At 38.9% G+C, this 19119-nt stretch overlaps 1 protein-coding gene across 1 annotated transcript; it reads right to left on the reverse strand.

The window, feature by feature from the left end:
- Positions 1-3998: 3998 nt before the first annotated feature.
- Positions 3999-9488, reverse strand: LOC121317881 (RNA-binding E3 ubiquitin-protein ligase MEX3C-like). The gene is made up of 2 exons (XM_041253980.1): positions 8360-9488; positions 3999-6875 (listed from the first exon to the last, which is right to left on the reverse strand). Exons 1-2 carry the CDS (start codon positions 8904-8906, stop codon positions 5683-5685), a joined length of 1740 nt encoding a protein of 579 aa, XP_041109914.1. The 5' UTR covers positions 8907-9488; the 3' UTR covers positions 3999-5682.
- Positions 9489-19119: the final 9631 nt, after the last annotated feature.

Here is a 19119-nt window from a genome sequence, read left to right on the forward strand (position 1 = left end):
TAATGGAAAACTACAAAACGGTATATGTAACTCAGTATTTGCTTTTAAAGTGATCTGCTTTTAAAAAGCAAAAGGAGTTCATTCTAGAAGGTGGTGCAAAATGTTTTGCCATAGCTGTATTAGCAAATGTTTCAAATTTGCATTGGCCCTTGTATATAAAAAGTTACACTAAATACAAAAATGATTTTAAAACATTGATATTTGCAAACCCAGTTTTAAGATTGTATTAATTTCTTTCAATAAACTACATGTTTCCCCATATTTGGACAAAAAATAAAGATTCCCAGTATGTTTAAAAACCTAGCTATCTTTAATTATCACTCAAGGTAATTGTAATACAGAAGCAAAATTGCACATTCAACAAAGATTAGATAAAGGTCTTTAGATCTGTGAAAACTGTAACAAAGGCAAGACAGACTTCAGTCATGTTGGTTGTTCCTAATATGGTAACTTTATCATTGTCTTGCCCAAATTGTATTTTGATATAAGACATCAATGTGGGTGTTAGCTTCTTAAAACAAATTGTTGTCCTTAATCAAACACCATTAATATGTTTAAAAAGTAACTATTTTATAAGCCATTGTGGTCTAAGTTTATAAAACTTCATTATCTTCTAATATTTGTAAGTTATGCTTTTTGGTATTTAGATGTATACATGTAGTTATAACCATGCATGAATGACATTTTTGCAGGTTTTTAAAAGTTTTTTTTTTTTTACATAGGCATGTGTATTTATTTAGTGTTCATGCCTTTCCAAGCTTTTCTGATACGCTATAGTATTTGCATAGACTACAAATGAGTTATATTTATATAATGTTTTGAATTTTTTTTTTTTTTTTTTTTTTTTTTTTTTTTTTTTTCCTTTTTTAAAGTTGAATTTATTTTCAACCAGTGGAATAAACAGTTCATGTGTAAATGTAACCTCTGGCTATGCAAATTTAAACAGAAAACTTAATAAATTGTACTGAAAGTTTATGCAGACTAGTGGTAGAAGTTATTCTAGTAAATAGATTTATTTTGTTTTCAACTTTTAAAAGGAGGCTTTTTTTGTTAAATATTTGTATGAACAGATATGTTTTGTTCATTTTATATTAAACACTACTACAGTTAAGTGCAAGGTTATTTCTCCAGTGTATATTTTCAAGTTAAAATCACCAGATCCATTTTTTTTCAGGAATTCAATTTGGAAATTTAATTTGATGTAAAAATCCTAAAGTTCCCAAAGTGCATAATGTGTAGAGACAGACATCAATAAAAGCTATGTGGTTATTTCAGTTGATTTGCATTTTTGTATTCTCCAGTTCAAATACAGTAGTGTGTGTTCATACAAAGATACTGGTAGGACAGGTCTTCCAGGTCGAGGACTTTTTACTGTCTGGTCTAAATATGGAGTTATATGTAAACCTCAAATAGTAACTGGGGATTTTTAGGTACTACAGAACTAGTAAATTGTGTGCTTGGTGGCCTGCTGAGTGATTCTGGCTCAATACCTTCTTTAAACATTACATGGAGAGTAGAACCTCAGCAATCCCCACACTACAAGCTGAATGGTCAACCAAAGACAACCTTTGAAACTGGAAATGGCTCCTGGATTCTGTACGAGATGAGAAGATCAGATACTACAGAAACATGCAGAAGAAACACTCCCTGCTCACAATGGCTTTACTTCACAAAAGTGAACCCGGGGATATCGTCTATGCTTCATTTCTGCAAAGGACAAAAAAATCAAGTTTTTTTTACCAATGATTTTTCAGTTGCCATTACAAGCAGATCACTGACAAGTATTTAATGGAAGTTTGTAGATAGGTTTTAACCAAACTTAAAACAGAAAACAGACGCTCATTGCTTGCAGGGGTTACTGGAGGAGTGATGACTACCTTGATGATCTTTAGTAATATATAAGTAAAAGTAATAGCAAGTGTCATTTTAGAGTTGTACCAGCTCAAAAAGAGAGGAACAAGTTTATCTTTTCGTTCCCCTCTTGACTCTAACTTCTTATTTACTTAAATGGCACTGGCTATTATCAGGGTCGGCGTCAGGTTTTGGTGCCTCCCCCCCCCCCCAACACTACAGACATAACATTTTTTTTTAATTTACATAGAAATTTGGCAGTGAGGGAGAAGGGACAAAGGCCTTGTATTGATTGATCAGTGGTTTTTAAACGTAGTAAAATTGCAGCTTTTGGTAAGAAAAAAGAGAATGTTTCATTCAACAGCGTACATGGTCAGGCTAGTTGCACTTTCCTTCAAGCCTTTTAACTTCTCACAGCAACTGCCATTTGGGGGGCCCCCCCTGGCAAGCTTGGCAGGTGCAATGCCCCCCCACCTCCCCTCAATGACTTAATGTGTGCACAGTGGGTGTGTGGTGGGTGGGTGAGAAGTATGGCAGGGATGGGGTTAAAAATCTCATCTCTACCAAATCCTTGTGCAGAATGTGGCTGGAGCTTAATTGAGATTTGGTTAAAACATGCTATAAAAGGGGAGAAATGCTGTTTGGGGTGGATGTACTGCATTTGTGGGGAAACCAATTCAGTGAAGGTTGTTGCCCAGCCAGAATGAAGGTAACTTGGTGTGAACCTTTTGTTTTGGTCCTTGTGCCATTTTCTTTGTGAATTTGTTAACCCTTTGCGGTCCTATGTCGGACCAGGTCCAACATTACAATTTTGCCTTTCCAGTCTGATATCATCAAAAAGACGTCAAGCACAGGTCATTTTTTCACTGGAAAAAGCTGAGAAAACCTTTCAATAGCCGAGTGAGGCCGATAGAGCCGGAAAAAAATAAAAAAAGAGGCGTGTCTGTGTAATACACATAGCTGATTGTTTTGAACTAATTCCTCAGTACAAGACACAGAAGAGCAGGAGACTTTTCTAGCCAGCAACACAGAATTCCATAATTCCACATTCAGGTGGCACCATCAGCTGACCCCGTCATGAGGCATGACCACAGTCCCAGGGCTCAAAAGGCATCTTATGAAGATGAAGAAGGTTGAGGGAAGTGGACCTATTCTAAAACAAATTTGTTAGCAACGTGTTTAAAGATCCTCAGAAAGAGGTTAAAGTTAACCATGGCTGTGCTTTCATACACAACAGAGCCCAGGACCAGATGAAGTTGGGAGTGGAGACAGTCTTGAGTGAGAAGGTAGGAATCAGAGTGGCGAGTGTATGGGGTGAGTTAGCAAGCCATGTTGTTGCTGTAGTCATTGGGATCCTTTAAGAACAAACTAGACCAAGCTCTGGGATCAATCTATTAGGAACCTGATGGGCATTGTTTGTAATTTTTGTTACGTGAAGTATTACCATAACTGGTGACAAACACAGAACTATCATTACTTAATTTTAAATGATACTAAAGCACTGAAAACCAAACCCAGCACATGCACGCACACACTCGCAATCATAAAAGAAAAGAAGTACATCAACTTTTTAAAGGAAACTGTCTTTATTAAGTAACTTTTAATATCAGAAAAATAAAACTCTTAGAATTCTCTTTACAGCAAATATATAATAATATCAGTGCTTTGGCCACACAAGTTAAAGGCCCTTTATCATAAAATATATGTTTTTTTAAACTTTACTCAATATATTGAATTTATAATCCCTATGACTTCCCTACATATACATAACAAAAGTAGTAAAATTAGCAAATACTAAACTAATTGGTACAGTATGTCATTCTTAATTTGTAGTTTACAGAAATAGTACACACATATAATGAGTTAATTCCTTGGCTTTAGTTGCAGTGTACGATGCAATACAATAATACAAAACACATGCTTTGAGAACATCCTTTCATAACTACAAGATGGCTGCTAAGTTTAAGATTCAATACTAATGAACTACACTACAAGCACTTAACTTTCAAAGGTATGCATCACACCTTTATACACCATCAAGGCATTTCTCATACTGAAAAAATAAAAAAAATTTTTGGTAACATTGCAAATTTTCATTATATATATATATATATATATATATATATATATATATATATATATATATATATATATATATATATATTGGTTACTAGTTTAACACATGCAAAAAAGCCAATGTTAACCTTGATCAGTGAAGCACAACCAATTAAGTGGTTTTTTTGTTTGCTTGTTTTGGTTTTGGAAATAATTACTGTTGAACAATTATTGCAGGAAAGTCCATTGGGCTCCTGGACTAAGTTTGTCTAATGTAACTGGTTGAGGATCATACTAACAGGAGAGCCGTGTCTGGACTAGCTGCACACACAGCCAATCTGAAAACTAGTTTTAACCACCCATCTCTTCTCATCCAGGACACTGCAAATCATCACAAAATAAATAGGCTCCCTTGGTATGCTACATGAAGACTGACAACACTGCTACTTAAACTTAAAAAAGCTGGAAACAGCCTGTCAAAACTTCACCTGCAACTCAAACCCACTATTGCATTACACTACAGGAAAAGGTGGGGGGAGGCATCAGCTAGAATACTCGGTAAAAGCTACAATTCACATTTTCAAAAAAATATATAGGCAAGAAAGCAGACTATGATAGGGAGCCCTGATTGTGACTACAGCTTTGGTGTGTTTTTTTTTTTTTTTTTGAAAAGGGGAGGCTGGGGGGGTGATCTCTTTTCAGTGATCTTTGCACACAAACATAAAAACAGGAGAAAACCAAGAGACTCCAGAATTCAAACCACTTATTCTAAAACAATAATGTAATATTAATGGAATGTTTGAACAGCCTCATTATCAACCAAAACTTGCACAAATGCCTTTTTGTGTGAAGGACCAGTGGGCTTCCAAACATTTAAAAGCTCTGTTTGGGTGTACTTGAACAATCAAGGTTAAAACAGACTGATTTCTTGATCCTTTGATCTTACACTGACTACGCAAAGTACGCTCCCAAGATTCTTCTGTAAAACACTAATACCTTCAGTCTAGATTGACTGATCTGTAGTAACAGTGATCCTCTCTCCACTGTAAACCCCCTTCCCATGCAAACATGAATGCTTTAAAAAAAAAAAAAATGTTAACAGTGGAATTAGGCACAAGTTGTTGTAAACTGCAAAAATGGCTACATAGCATGGCAGTACTATCAGAGGCAGTTAAGAGGTGTGGCTTTATTTTTTGAGTAGAGTTTCACCCCAGACCAACTACTAAATAATCTTGTCTGCAGATTATATATCATAGGGTTTTAAAATTGGATATGTAAGCGCATGTCTTTTTTTTCGTAAATATAAATAAAGTAAGCACCACTTTCTCCCTTTTACAATTGGCATCCCTGGAACAGGCAGGCAGGGGACCAACAGAACATGTAGTTTGTTCTCAATTTAGCAGCTATTGGGGGGGGGTAGGGGGGGAATGGAGGACGGAGAGTACAATTTATATTACAGGGTGTTTCAAAAGCCCTGGCCCACTGCAGTGTATACTGTGCCATCGCGGTACATTAGAGTCTAGCTTGCAACAGAACATAAGAAATAAAACCATTATGGGACAGGGCTTTTGAAACACCCTGTGTATGTATGTTATATGACCAACAACTTAAGCCTAATCCTAACCTTTTTTTTTTTCCCCCTTTTGCCTATTAACAGTCAAAAATAAAACGCAACACACAAGATGGTACCAACAGATTCCATCTGCTCAACCCATCACCCACTCAAATGCCTCTGTATCCATCAATCGAGCTCAAAAACTAACTCTCATTGGGATTTCACATGCTTAAGATCCTGATGGCCTGCGAGACAGGGGCCTGGCATACTGGGCACAAAGGCTCTCTGTTCTCACAGATGCGGTTGGCACACTCCATGCAGAACAAGTTGTGGCCACAGGGCACCAGAGCAGCAATCACCTCGCTCTCGAAGCACCTGATGCAGTCCCGCTTGCCCTGACACAGCCCTGCTGAGCTGGCAGAGTCGGGGGGCGAGCTTGAGGTGGAGCTCTCGCTGGAGTAGGAGAAGGCCTGGGTGTACATCCGGTAGTGCTCCTGGCTGTCAGAGAAGGTGGGCGAGAGGCGTGGGGTGCTGGGCTGGCTATCCCGCCGTTGATTTTTCCCTTCAAACCCTGACAGGGGGTTCCCGTGCTCAAAGGGGCTCCAGGTGACCTGATGCTGTGGTGGAGGAGGTTGCGCTGTCAGGGAATCAAAGCTAGGAGACTCCACTCCCCCCAGGTCTTCAGAGCCCAGGGGCAGCAATGACTCCCCAAACCAGAAGCTGCTGCCTGCATTGAAGGGGCTGGTGGGACTGAAGTCTGCCATGCGGTTGCCCCCAAAGTAGGAATCGGTGGATCCGCTCCCCAGGGAGCTGGAGCTGTCGTTGCGGTAATTGGAGATCACGCGGGTGCCACTGGGTCCTCCCCCCGGTGGGGCACGGTTGTTCAGCCAAGCGCCACCACCACCAGGCCCCCCCTCGAAGCCAACATCGGTGCCATTGTAGTGGAAGTCGTTCTCCTCCCCAGTCATCTCCACGTAACTGCCGGTTCGCATGGCAATGTGCGCCTCAATCTCTTCACGCGCCCGGTCCACATTCTCTGGCATGCCCGTCACCTCGAACACTGGCTCTTTGTCTCGGCTAGGGGTCACAATATAGGTGTGCGTCTGCTGCTGGATCCGCTTGATGGTGGCACCCTTGGGACCCACCACTAAACCTACGACCCGATAAGGCACACGCACCTGGATGGTGTTCTGGCCAGGCAGGTTGGGGGCACCGGGGAGTCCTCCGGTCAATGGGCCAGTCTTGTTGCGAGATGCTCGGATCATAGAGAAATGCTCTGCTGCGGACAAGATCTCCCGCTTAGCCATGGCCACATCCTCTTTCCTCCCTGTCACCACAAAGACTGGCTCCTCCCCTCGCACCGGTGTCTTGATGTACGTGTTGGTCTTGGCCCGCAATGCCTTGATTTTGCAACCTAGGGAAGAGAGCACAGAGTGTTAAATTCTGCTGAAATGCCATCACAAAGGAGATAAATACTGAAAGGGATTTTCAGGCCCCCTAAAGGAATTAGCAAGAAGGTGTAATTTAACAGAATGCAGTTCCCATTAACCCATTGCGGTCCTATGAATATTTGGATTAACTTTTTGTAATAAAGATTCAAGATTAGGCAAACTGTTCTGAGGATACAGCCCAAGCCCAGTGGAATGTCATTATAAACTAATTGAAGTTTTTCATAACCAAGGGCCCAATAGATTGAATGTGCATTTTAAATACCATGGAAACAACCATTTGTAAGTCCAGGATGGGTCTTTATTTTACCAGATAATATTCACAAAAAAATAGTTATATAATAAGCAAAGCTTAGGAATATGTAAACAGTGTAGTTTACCATTATTAGTTTAAACGTTTTATGTGGAATGCTTTTTAATGTATTACTAACTATTACAGGCACCTTTACAATAGGGTCATACAAATAGGTTAAGTTTGTTATTGCCCTATAAACACATGTTTTAAAGTACATAACGCATACTACTGCTAATAATAATAACAATAATAAGTTAGTAGCATGCCCACTGTATGGGCGATTGTGGTAAGCATTTTAAAAAGTGCGGGATGGGGGCTACCTTTGTAAAAAAAAAAAAAATGTGGAAGAATGTAGGAGACGCAAACACAAATGTGAGCATTTTTTGGCTGAAATTCAAGAGACCGTGGGACAAAAAAAATAAAACACACAGTACTTACTGTACGTTGGCCAAACCATGTTTTGACAGTATGAAACCTGCTCTGTATAGTTACATTTATATCTCTAGTTTCAGGTCAATGTCCTTTGGCAAGAACTTCTGTGAACACCCCCATAGTGTTTCGGTTACACTGCCTTGTTCATTATGAATGCAAGTCACGTATTGCGAGTGTAAAGCGTCTTTCCACGCGTAGATATACGTGCGATTTGTAAATTATGACCAGCAATGTTCTGCTTTTTCACATAAGCAAGTGCTTCGGAAAGCATTCGACTTATTCTACCGTAACACTTTCTGAAACTAACCCAAGCACTGTCTATAACTAGCCAACACAGACAGTTAAACAATCGATTTTAAAATAGTCTTTGCGTGTCGAATCAGACAGGGCACTACATATAGTGTGCACATTGGGTTAACACATATTGAAACAAACTTAATCGCTCGAATCTTTTACTACCCCGCCTCAAAAACTAAAAACACCCGCCCAGGTATACTGTGTTAGAAAAAGGTTAACCCCGTTTATTTTGACCACAAACAATAAATGTGAAACATGTAGTTCACAAATTTATAACAATTATTATTGCCATGAAATGCCATTTAAATTTACTGCATTTGCTAACACGCATTTTTTAATGAAGTGACCCGTCTCAGTGTTGTACAAATAAATGCCTGGTTGTAGATATTGTTTTAATAACGCAGGTAATAATGCTGCAGGACTCACCCTGCCTGCCAACTATCTCTGCTACGTGCTCGGAGGTAGGCACCTCGACACACTCCGTGGTGTTGACGCTCTTCCTCCGCATGACAGAAGAACGATCGCCATCGAAACCATGCTCTCCGTAACCTGGCGGAAGTATCATTATCATCCCGGGGACCTGCTGCTGGGGGTCCTCCACGCCGCCGCTATACAGCATGACCGTCTCTGGGGCCTCCAACCCCGGCAGCATAACAGAGCCTAAACATGGTACACGGGCCTGTGTGTTGAGCGTGTTTGGCTCTGTCTCGACTAATTCCTCCTCTTCCAGTTCTCCTTCCTCGTCCTGCTGCTGATGTCGCGACTGCGGCTGCAGTTCCAGCACGCTCCCGAGCAACCTGAACCGGGCCGCCTGGTGAAGCTCATGTACCGCAGCGATCGGGGCTTCCTGCGGCCCTGAATAGCTCTGCGTGCCGTGCTCATCGAGGCCCAGGTCTTCCAGCCTTTCTACAACCAGCGGCGGGAGCTCGGGCTCCGTCTCCTCGGTAACCAGTAATGGTGTGCTACTGGTCATTGTTAAAATATTTAAATAGGTTAAAATAAAAAAAATAAAAATATTTACAGATGTGGTTACTAATAATACAAAAAAAGCTCCCGCGCCGGTTGAAATTGAAATCAATGTGTTCCGGAAGGCTTTTTTTCTTTATTGTTTCTTTTGTTTCCTCGCCCAGCCGCAAGCTGCTACGCCCCGGTTTGAACTGGTGATTACTTTCATTGGCTCTTTGAGTGACTAGTCCCGGAATTTGGCGAGAATTGACTGGAGTGTCTCAAGTAAATGATAGTCAGTGAATCGTCGTGATAGGCTTCTGAGAGCACAAACTTACCTTTTAGAAACGCCCCTCAATTTGGAGAAAAGAATCGGGAGATGAGTTGCTGGCTGCATGATCGCACAACCCCAGAATGGTCATCGTAGGAAATCTGTTTTGTACTTCATTTGGTGTTTTATGAATCAGTCCTGTGCTTATTCCCTTCTGATTTTAGAACGGTGTTTATGTAATATTCAAAAAATAAATTAACATCTGCTAGTTTCTTATAAATATGAATGCATATGTGCTGTTTTGTACCCAATATTGCAAATGCCATCCCAGCATACTGAAATCAAGTTATGTAATTTAAAATATTGGTTTAAAACATCATTTTTGGGAGATGACTTCTTTAAGCTGTTTCATGATAATAAGCTCACCTGCTAAATTTATTTATTTATTTTTATTGTGTGTTTGCATTCAATAGACATTTTTAAATGTTTAACTAATTGGGCCTATTTTTTGAAGTGTGAAAGAAAACGGCATTGAGAGGAATAAAACCATTGAAGCTGAATGTAAATAATTAAATATAAAAATATTTGTCACACTGAATAAGTAGCCTGGTCTTCAAAATAACTTGCAAAATATTTTGTGGTGACTCCAGTGGGTTTTGGATATGGTGAAATCAGGCAGGTTAGCTCAGTTAGACTTTTAAATAAATAAATAAATAACTAAATAAATAAATACTCAAATGCCACCTTTTTGGGTTCTCATAAGAATGGAAGCATTTTAACATTAGTTTATAACATGATGTTTAAAATTCTCGATTTATTAAGAAAAAAAAAACAATACTTATATTAAAAAAAAAACAAACAAAACAAAGCTGCAGAATCCTTATAAAATACTAGGGTTCAAAAAAAAAAAAAAAAATTTAGCCAGGTTTGCCCCTGTTTGGGAACAGGGCAATGATTTAAAGCTGTACCAACTAAGGCTTTAAAATCAGTTGTCCTAGCTTACTCACATTATAATCATTATCACTGCTCCCCCTCCCTTTATTGTGATAAATATCTTGGCTATGCAGCTATTTTTAAATACATAATGATATGTAAACAGCTGCATCCTGGCACCTGTGCTGCTGGAGTGAGTTTGAACTACAATAGAATAAAGAAATGAGGCATCAGGAAACAGTAACAACTTTTTTAAAAATCTGTAACATTATATTTGAAACCTCTGCACATTAAACAAAATATAATAAACAAGCAAGGTACCAAATATTGTCAACACAAGAAAAGGACGAGCCAGTGGTGATACTAGTGCTGATAAGAGGTAAGTAAATCAATGCTAATCACCACCAGCTCACTTGTATGGGCCCTATTCAAGAGGGATTAAATGTTGATTATCTCTAGAAAAAATAAAAAAAATATTGGGAAAAAATTGCAACTGTGGTTGGATAAGCAGCAGCGGCGCTGGTCACCCATTTGTTGAGGTGCTGTGTGTTAGTATTCCGGACTAAATCTGGTTTAAGGTCCAGATAGCTGTAACTGACAAAAAATCTTTAGAGCACGAATGCATAGTTCTGGTCCTCGTCAGGTTTCAGAGGTTATAAATTAAATACTTAACTGATTAATACCTGAATAAAGGGGAGTGGTTGTAACACATATCTAGGCTAAAGCAGTAGCCCTCTCTAGCACCACTGTTTAGAGCTGGTGAAACACAGCTGTCTGGTCCATTGTATTAGAAATGTCCTAATTCCCAGCCCTGTGTCGCTGTACCTCTAGAACTCTCTCACAAATACATTAAACACAAATTCCCCCCTAAAAAAATTAAAATAAATAAACATCCATTTAGTAAACAGAGTACAAATGCAATTTGTCTTAAGTTAGTTTTGTTGCATTGGAAAGGGTGGAGAAATACATAGAGGTGTTTTGGTTTATGTATTACATCCATGCTACCTCACTGCTTTTCCCTTGGCTAGTAAGTTAATTGAACTGGGCTCTTGGATTTCTGGCTGTATTGGTTAAATGGCTCTAGCAGCCCATAATATCAACTAAACAAAAAGTTCACCCTCTTGTTGATTCATATTAAGTTTTGAATAGACTTTTATTTAGGGATCCTTAAAGATATTTTATATATCTTAAAAATAGTAAACAGATCTATGTATTTAATGAGCCCCGTAGCTTTCTATTCACGGTGCTCACAGCTGTGAAATCCCAAAGCAGTGTAGAAAAGCCAAGGCAGAAATTGTAACAAGTGTGCTAGACATATTTTCAGAGTCCCTGTAGAAATCTGCAGTTTTGCTGCTTTGCAATAAAACTTGGCATGTGGTATACTAATTGTGTGGTACACCAGTGTTAAAACACAGCAAAGCTTATCAAGCATGGTGCAAACATGACAAAGCAAAAAGGAGAGCTATTGGAAATGCACTGAAGTATGGTAATATGCAAAGTATGCTAAATAGACGATAACATGTGCCTTTATCAGCATTGTAATGCCATTCAGTTACTTGTTCCTTCAGCTCCTCCTAGTTTGTAATATATGAGAGAGAGTAAAAAAAAAAGATCATGATCATATCAGGAGACAAAAAAAACAGTGTTTATTAATAAAGTCAACAAGTCAAGAACAAAAACTTTATTGGGAATACCCTATTGTAATATTGAGTTTCAGTTGCTATAAATCATTCAAATGCAGTGGATATGCTTCAGGTTTGGGCTCAAAAGGTTAGAATACCAGTTTCAAAAGTCCAGGAGTAACATTACAGAGACTTAACCCTCTTTCACACTGGCATGCTCTACCTGGGTCAGACCCTGCTGCAATCTAGCTCATGTTGTGTCTCAATCAACAAAAATATGGTTATACAGAATAAACAGAAATGTTCCTTGCGGAAGTGAGACCATCACAGAGGTGAGGCAGGTTGTTATTTTCTTGACCTGGGTGGGAGTGCCAGTGTGAAAGGGGCTTTATTTACCTCACTTGGTACAGATGGTCATAAGGTCTCAATATGTCACTTTGGATGGGATTCACTGTGCCTCCCTATTTCTGTTGACTGGAGCTCATTTTTAATTTTTAAGAGTGCATTTTTCCCTTTGGGGGTGGATGCAGAGCTTTTATTGTACAACCTTGTTGCATGTAATGTGTGGTGTTGGGTCAGGAGAAGAAGACCAAGGGCAAATTGCATTCTTGATGGCTGGAAAATTCAGTGGTATAAAATGTCTCTCAAACCTGTAGCTATTTTTCAGAAATTGGTTTGGGTACGAGGTATCAGTTATCTTAATCTATTTTTCTTCTTTTGTGAGATTCACCTTGTATATCATTTTCTGTCATCACTTCCCATTGACATCGCAACTGTCAGGAAACAACAAATGATATACAATGTGAATCTCAAGAAGAAGAACAATACATTAGGATAATGGCTACTGTCAGGATTTCCTCATATTGTTCATTCCAGGTAAGTATAAGTTTGTATAATTCTTTCAAACCCTTTGCCCACAGGTTGTTTATGGTTTTCAAACTGACCACCCGGACCTTCCCAATGAGTGTACAGGAACCACACAAACCGGTAAGTAAAAGAATGATTTCTTTGTTAAAGGAAATTTAGACAATCAAATACAACTTATGTTATCAGACAATTTGCAAACTCCCCCCTTTGAACCACCTTGCACATTATCTCCATATAAAACCTATTTTAAAAACACCTAAAACTGTGCACTAAGTAAAGCCACTAAAATCTTCCATAAAATATTTTAATAGGCTACTTGTGACTTCAGGGGGCTCTTAGTATTACAATTATTCCACTCCACACAATATATTATCACAACACAGTCCCGAACAATACAAGCTGCAGTTAGGTGAGACAATAGTTTCAGTATATTCACCTGGGCTTCAAAAAGGCCTAGAAAACTCAGTTTGTAGGTCCTGTACTTAATCCAAGTTGCCAAACACTGCCCTGGTAGAAACGTCAACAAGAAAAGTTAGTTGAAGGTGACCGATTCAAGAACCTCCTAATCTGTTGGTTTGTCCCAGTGTAAGGTTTGCGTTTAGTTCCCTTCAGGCTCCCCCCCCCCGTCTCCAGCACCACGACGCAGGATCCTGCAGCGGAAGAACAAACAGCACCTGATCTCCACACTCCCTCTGTGTCCCTGGTCATTCACCACACACACCCTGATCTCGGCCCTCCCTACTTTGGTTTGGTCTTTCAACCCGGCCACTGCTGCTTAACTTAGGTAGGGTAGGACCTGGCGTCTTGGGTGTGACAGGGAGCAGGCCGTCCGTCCCTTGGCTGGTGCCTGTTTGCTCTTCTAGGACGTCGGTCATGGAGGGGTTACCTTGAAAGGAAGCAATACAACACGTTGTCATAAACCACCGTTAATACTGGTACACTTCTGCCAAGTGTCTTTGCTTCTGAAGCATTTGTCAAATGCCACACATCATCATCAACCCGTACCAAGTTTTGAAAATTTGAATACATGAGAATACATGAGCTAACTGCAGTATTTCAGACCCACACTAGGTTGCACTTTAAACTTTAATAGAGATTTACTCAAGTTATCACTGAAAACCTGCCCTCATGACACCTCATTTAAAATACTGTAATCCCACTTGTATTTATTGTAGTCATGCAAAGCCAATTTAATCTAAAATTGAATTAGCTGATATTTGTTCAATCTACTGTATACTGTTTACTGTTAGTCTGTCACCACTAAAACTGAAGGAATCTAATTTTAAGTTTCTTTAAAATCAGTAAAACATAATACTGTTTACTTTCTAGGTTGTATCATGTCCATGGTTAACCCTGTTTAATATTGAGATATTTTAATGTTTGGGTTTGCTATTTCGTTGTGTCTGGTTTCTTTTTGCCATTTCTGGTAAAATAAAGAATCACAGACACTGCATTGCATTGAGTTACAGATAACAATTCAGAATGGAATCAGTGTGAGGAGTAATACCATCAGAAACATAAATAAAGATGTTGGAGACATAACAAAGAGGTTTTATACATGGCAAGGTCAGTTGGAATTAAAGTGCGCTGTAATGGCTGGAGGCAAGATTTCTAGCAGGCTGACAGCAAAACTGGAGTAGAATTGAGCAGTGGTGGCTGTTGGCAAAATAAAAAAAAAACTAGGGAGGTAGAAAAAAGGCAGAGGGCCAGGGGTCCCCTTAAGCCCCCAGCAGCAGTAGAATTTTATTGTACTGTGATTGACAATGCTTTTCATATCTTCTTAACGTTTTACCCCAATTTGGCTGTTAAGTGCATTTTCTCCACTAGCCAACATTGAAAAGAACACAGTAGCTCATCATAGTTTATTTTAATAAACTTATCTGTTGCACACTGCATTTGTTTAAAAATGCACTGTATGCATTTTTAATAAAAAGGAAGCAATTCAGCCAAACTTTAATTATGGAGCAAGGTACATTACAATCAGAAGAAACAAACAATTTTCGTTTTTTAAATATATCCACATTTCAGTGAATAAATTTGGAGGCATTCCCTGCTTTGTTCCTTTCAGTACAGTGGAGAGTCAATTATCCAAACAAATTGGAACTGATACTAGTTTGCATAATCAATTTGTATGGATAATTGAACAGGTATTAATAACAATTACTATACTTTTTAATAATGTATAAAATAAAGTTAACACACACAAGTACCTACTGATGATATATGTCTAGTAACATGTTCTATCACATTACTAGCTATATATCATCAGTACTGCGTTGACGGCATTGCGTTGTCAGCCTTACAGCTGCCAGCATTGCCACTGGCAGCATGTCCGCTGCCAGAACTGCCTTTGCTGGAGGAGCCAGCCTTGGCATTGTCAGCATGTTCGTTGTCAGCAGGGCAGCTGCCAGCAGTGTTACTGGCAGCATTTTCACTGCCATTGCTGGAGGATCCAGCTTTTGCGCTGCCAGCATTGCCACGCGATGGTCTGTTGAGGCCTCCGTTCCTGGCTCAGGACTATGATCGGGACTGTTGAGTTTTTAAGTGGGGAGGTTGCCTTTATGGCCATGCGTGCTGCACACAAGAGGGGGGGGGGGGGGGGGTGGACACCCCCCGGGACTCCCTGCGGGACACCCCGCCCCTGTGTGTGTGTATTATTTTGTATTGGTGTTGTCTTATTATTATTTAAAAGGAATAGTTTAAGTGTGTAAAAACACAATGTTTTGTTATTTTTGTTTGACAGCATGGATGGGGTTAAAATGCCCCCATCCATACTAAAGTCGTGCAGAATCAGACCGTCTCCAGATGCATTAATTTATTGCTACTTTGGAGATGGTCACATGTATAAAAACTTGCAGCTTTAGCTGATCGAGGTTAATGTGTTCAGAGGTGGAATGGGTGTCGTGAGTAGAGAAAGAAACAGAGAAATAAGTGATTGCTACGTGTGCTGAGTATACACCAGCACGATACTTGTTTTGTTCCATGCCTGTTTGTTTGTCTGTTTTGGTTAATGTGCCGTTTCGTTTTGTGTGCAGTGTTTTGTTTTTTGTACAAACTGTTTATTTGTTATTAAACGCTTAGCAGCACTTACATACCCCAACCCTGAGTGTGTGTCGATTCTCTTCCTGGTCTGACGTCACCACAAAGCCATGTGACACATTGTAATTATTGAATATTGTTTAAAGTTGTCCTTGTTTGTATTTACTACAGCACAACAACATGATTGCACTGAGTTCACTATGTAGTACGCAGTGTATGCAACCCAATACATGAGATTTTGAGTTTTCAATACTGAACTACTGAGAAAAACTAAAAAACGGGTTGCAGTGAACTGCATTTTTTTCATCAAAATATTCTGCCCTCTTGTGGTGCCTAAAACATATCACCATAGTGTAATTACACACATCAACAGTGTACTGCTTCAACATTTTAGTCTAGCATCAAAAACAGTAAGACAGACCACACATGTCAGTGACATTGTATTTAATTCAATAACAAAACTGAGGCCACTCAATGCATTTCCAGAACTCATTCTGGTCTTTATTTGTAATTGTAGCAAATGCAAAATATACCCAGATTTACCACAGGCTTGAATTTTAATGTACTTACAACAACTTTTTATAAATAACAAAAACAATAATAACTGGGTGCAAATATCAATGCTGACATTGCATCCAATGCCAAAAGCATTATCAGTTATCCTCATCAATTAATTAATTGGTACTTTTTTAAACTTCCTTTAAAGATAATGGCGACATCATTAAAATATAATCCTGCAATTGTGTCTACATCATTTCAATTTCATTAAAAGCCTGGATAGGTGATTTATTATTATTATTATTATTATTATTATTAATAATTATTATTATTATTAATAATAATAAATAATTCCGTTAATATATCCCAGTTATACCTTCTGAATGAAAAAGTATGACAGTCTGAGTAATGTTATCTCCCCTAACCTAGGGGTTTACTGGTTCTGCGTATGAATGTGCGTAGGCATGTGTGCAAAGCGGATCACCTCTGACTGGATAACTTGGCACTGTCAGAAGCGAGGATAAAGGTATAATTTTCAGTGATATACAAGTGGGCAGATATCACCAAGGGGGGGGGGGTGTGCTACACTGATGTAAAATGACTGGCTTCATCATTAACAGAGCATAACTTAACAGCCCAGTGAGAGTGTAATACAGGCCTGTCGCGTTCTGCAACCATCAACTTCCAAAAGCTAAAATTAGACTTCTGTTGATGCTTTATTTTATTAACAGTTCATTTCTAGGTCCCTGTGGACAGCTCAGCAGTAACCTGATGAATGCTTGTCAGATCTGGGTGGTTTGTTTTTTTCACTTGGCCATGCTGGTTCAGGATTTTATATAGCTGTTGGATTCCGTTTAAGAAGACAATAACTATTTGTTCAAATTCCCAACTGTTTGCTGACCACCAGCTCACCAGCAGTTGGTAAAACTTATTACTAACATTAAAAAACCCTTTTTAATTGATCAATTAGTTTAAAAAAAGTTTAGACTTTACAGAAAAAAATGCTATGTACAATTTTGCTGTTGTGATTTATGCTTGCATCAATGTGTGTGTTTACGGGTAGCAGAAAGGATGTCTACTGTTATATTTCTTGTTGGATGCATTGTGTGCTTTTCATAAAAGTCTCATTTACTTGCATTTATTGTGAGCAGAGGCTTTGTTCTAAGGTGTCCTCTTTTGGTGCTGCATTAACATATGTCTGTTTGTTTATTGTCAGTTTTTATAGGTAGTAAATTATCATCCACAGCTTTTAATACAGTACAATGAGTTAATTACATGTTTCTTGTACTGTATGCCTCCAGCAGGGGGCAGTCTTAAACTTGCTGTTTTTACACCACACTATTAGTACAGTATTTACAACACTGCACTCGAACTCCATTGCACAGTATACAACTGTCACTCTGTAACTACTTCACCACAATGATAATAAATACAGAAATGTTTCAAGAAAGAGCCCTAAAAATCACTCAAATGTGAACTGCAGGAACTGCTCTCTGGAATACACTAAGACCACTTTAACAGCCCAGATTTTTACATTAGCAGTTAAGTGCTGTTTTTAGGGCTCCTGGCAGAGAATCTCACTATAGGATCTACTGACACACACTCAGATGGTCTAGAAAATACTCTGTCCCTGTATTATAACCAGGGCTGCTCTCCAAACAACCTTGTGAAACCAAGAAAAGAATGTTTCATTTAGGAAATGTGTTATATCCCACAAAAGTATACTGAGGGCATGTCAGTGTGGGGTTTTTGCACTGGGAGGGCAATGGCCATTGCAGGGTTGTTATTATTCTTTCTTCTGCATAAGACTCTTTAAAAAGACACTCTTGCGTGACCCTCCAAGTAATAAAGGAAGAGAACTATACGATTTATTGAAATCACGGTGCATAAGCTAGGATAATAATGTTGTTTAAATGCTTGCGATGATATTTGATGTTTAAGATGTTTCTGAATGTATTGCTCATATCTTGATTAGTAGGTTTTTTTTAATGTAACTTCTAAATAAATAACTTAGTTTTCAAGTAGTCTGAAAACCTGAATACGAGGTCTGATAAAAGGACCTTGAATGTTATTTCAAACTATGCTTAATTACTGTTCCAAATCAATTTGCTGGGAAAATACTTTTGAATGATGAAAAAATCACACAGCTGAATGCAGTCTGATTGCTTTCAGCAACTTTATTTCAGCATAACACAGTAACAACAGCACTATGCTATCTTGATAACAAAGCCAGGAAGGAGGCTTTGAATAAACTTTATAAACACACTGTGAACCCTACTGAACAAACAGCAAGATATACAGTACATTAACACATGAGGCCACCAGATATTTGTAATTACTAAAACTTAAAAAAAAAAAAATTCACTAGTACATTCTAGGATCTAATGGTAACTTAAATACTGAAAATTACATAAACCTGAAGCCAGCTACCAGATGTGATTGTAACAGAGAGAGAATGAATTCTAGTCAACAGTCTCCCTTCCGATCTGTGAGGGCGCTGTGTAACAGGAACAGTGTGCCCCGGACTGGATGGTCTGGCAGTTTATTCCAGGGTCAGTCAGAAGCCGGCCATCCAAGAAGGGCGAAATCACAATACCAGAAGTCATCGCCTTAATGTGGTAAGTGATGTGTCAGTCACGGATTGGAGAAGACATGATTGCACTTACTACCGAAGGGGGTGCAACTGAAGGTATATCAGGGGATGTGATAAAGCAATCTAGTCCTTGTGTTATGGTTACACAAAGGAAAAACCTGCTACTAAACGTGAGTGTTTTGGTTTTTTTTGTCCTGTCTAGTAACTGTTTATTTGTCATTTGTTAGATGGTCATTTGCTAAACTATCCAGGAGCTGTTGCTAAGGAGCCAGTTTCCGAACCCAGACTTCACATCCCTCCTGTGCACATTACCTGTATTTCACCACCTGCACTAAGAGCACTCAGTGTGAACTTGTGACCATGTTACGTTTGTGTGTATGTATATATTTTGTCATATTATTTCGGACAGAACCCATTG

The sequence above is a fragment of the Polyodon spathula genome, chromosome 1 (genome assembly GCF_017654505.1).
Source record: "Polyodon spathula isolate WHYD16114869_AA chromosome 1, ASM1765450v1, whole genome shotgun sequence".
Lineage (NCBI taxonomy): Eukaryota > Metazoa > Chordata > Actinopteri > Acipenseriformes > Polyodontidae > Polyodon > Polyodon spathula.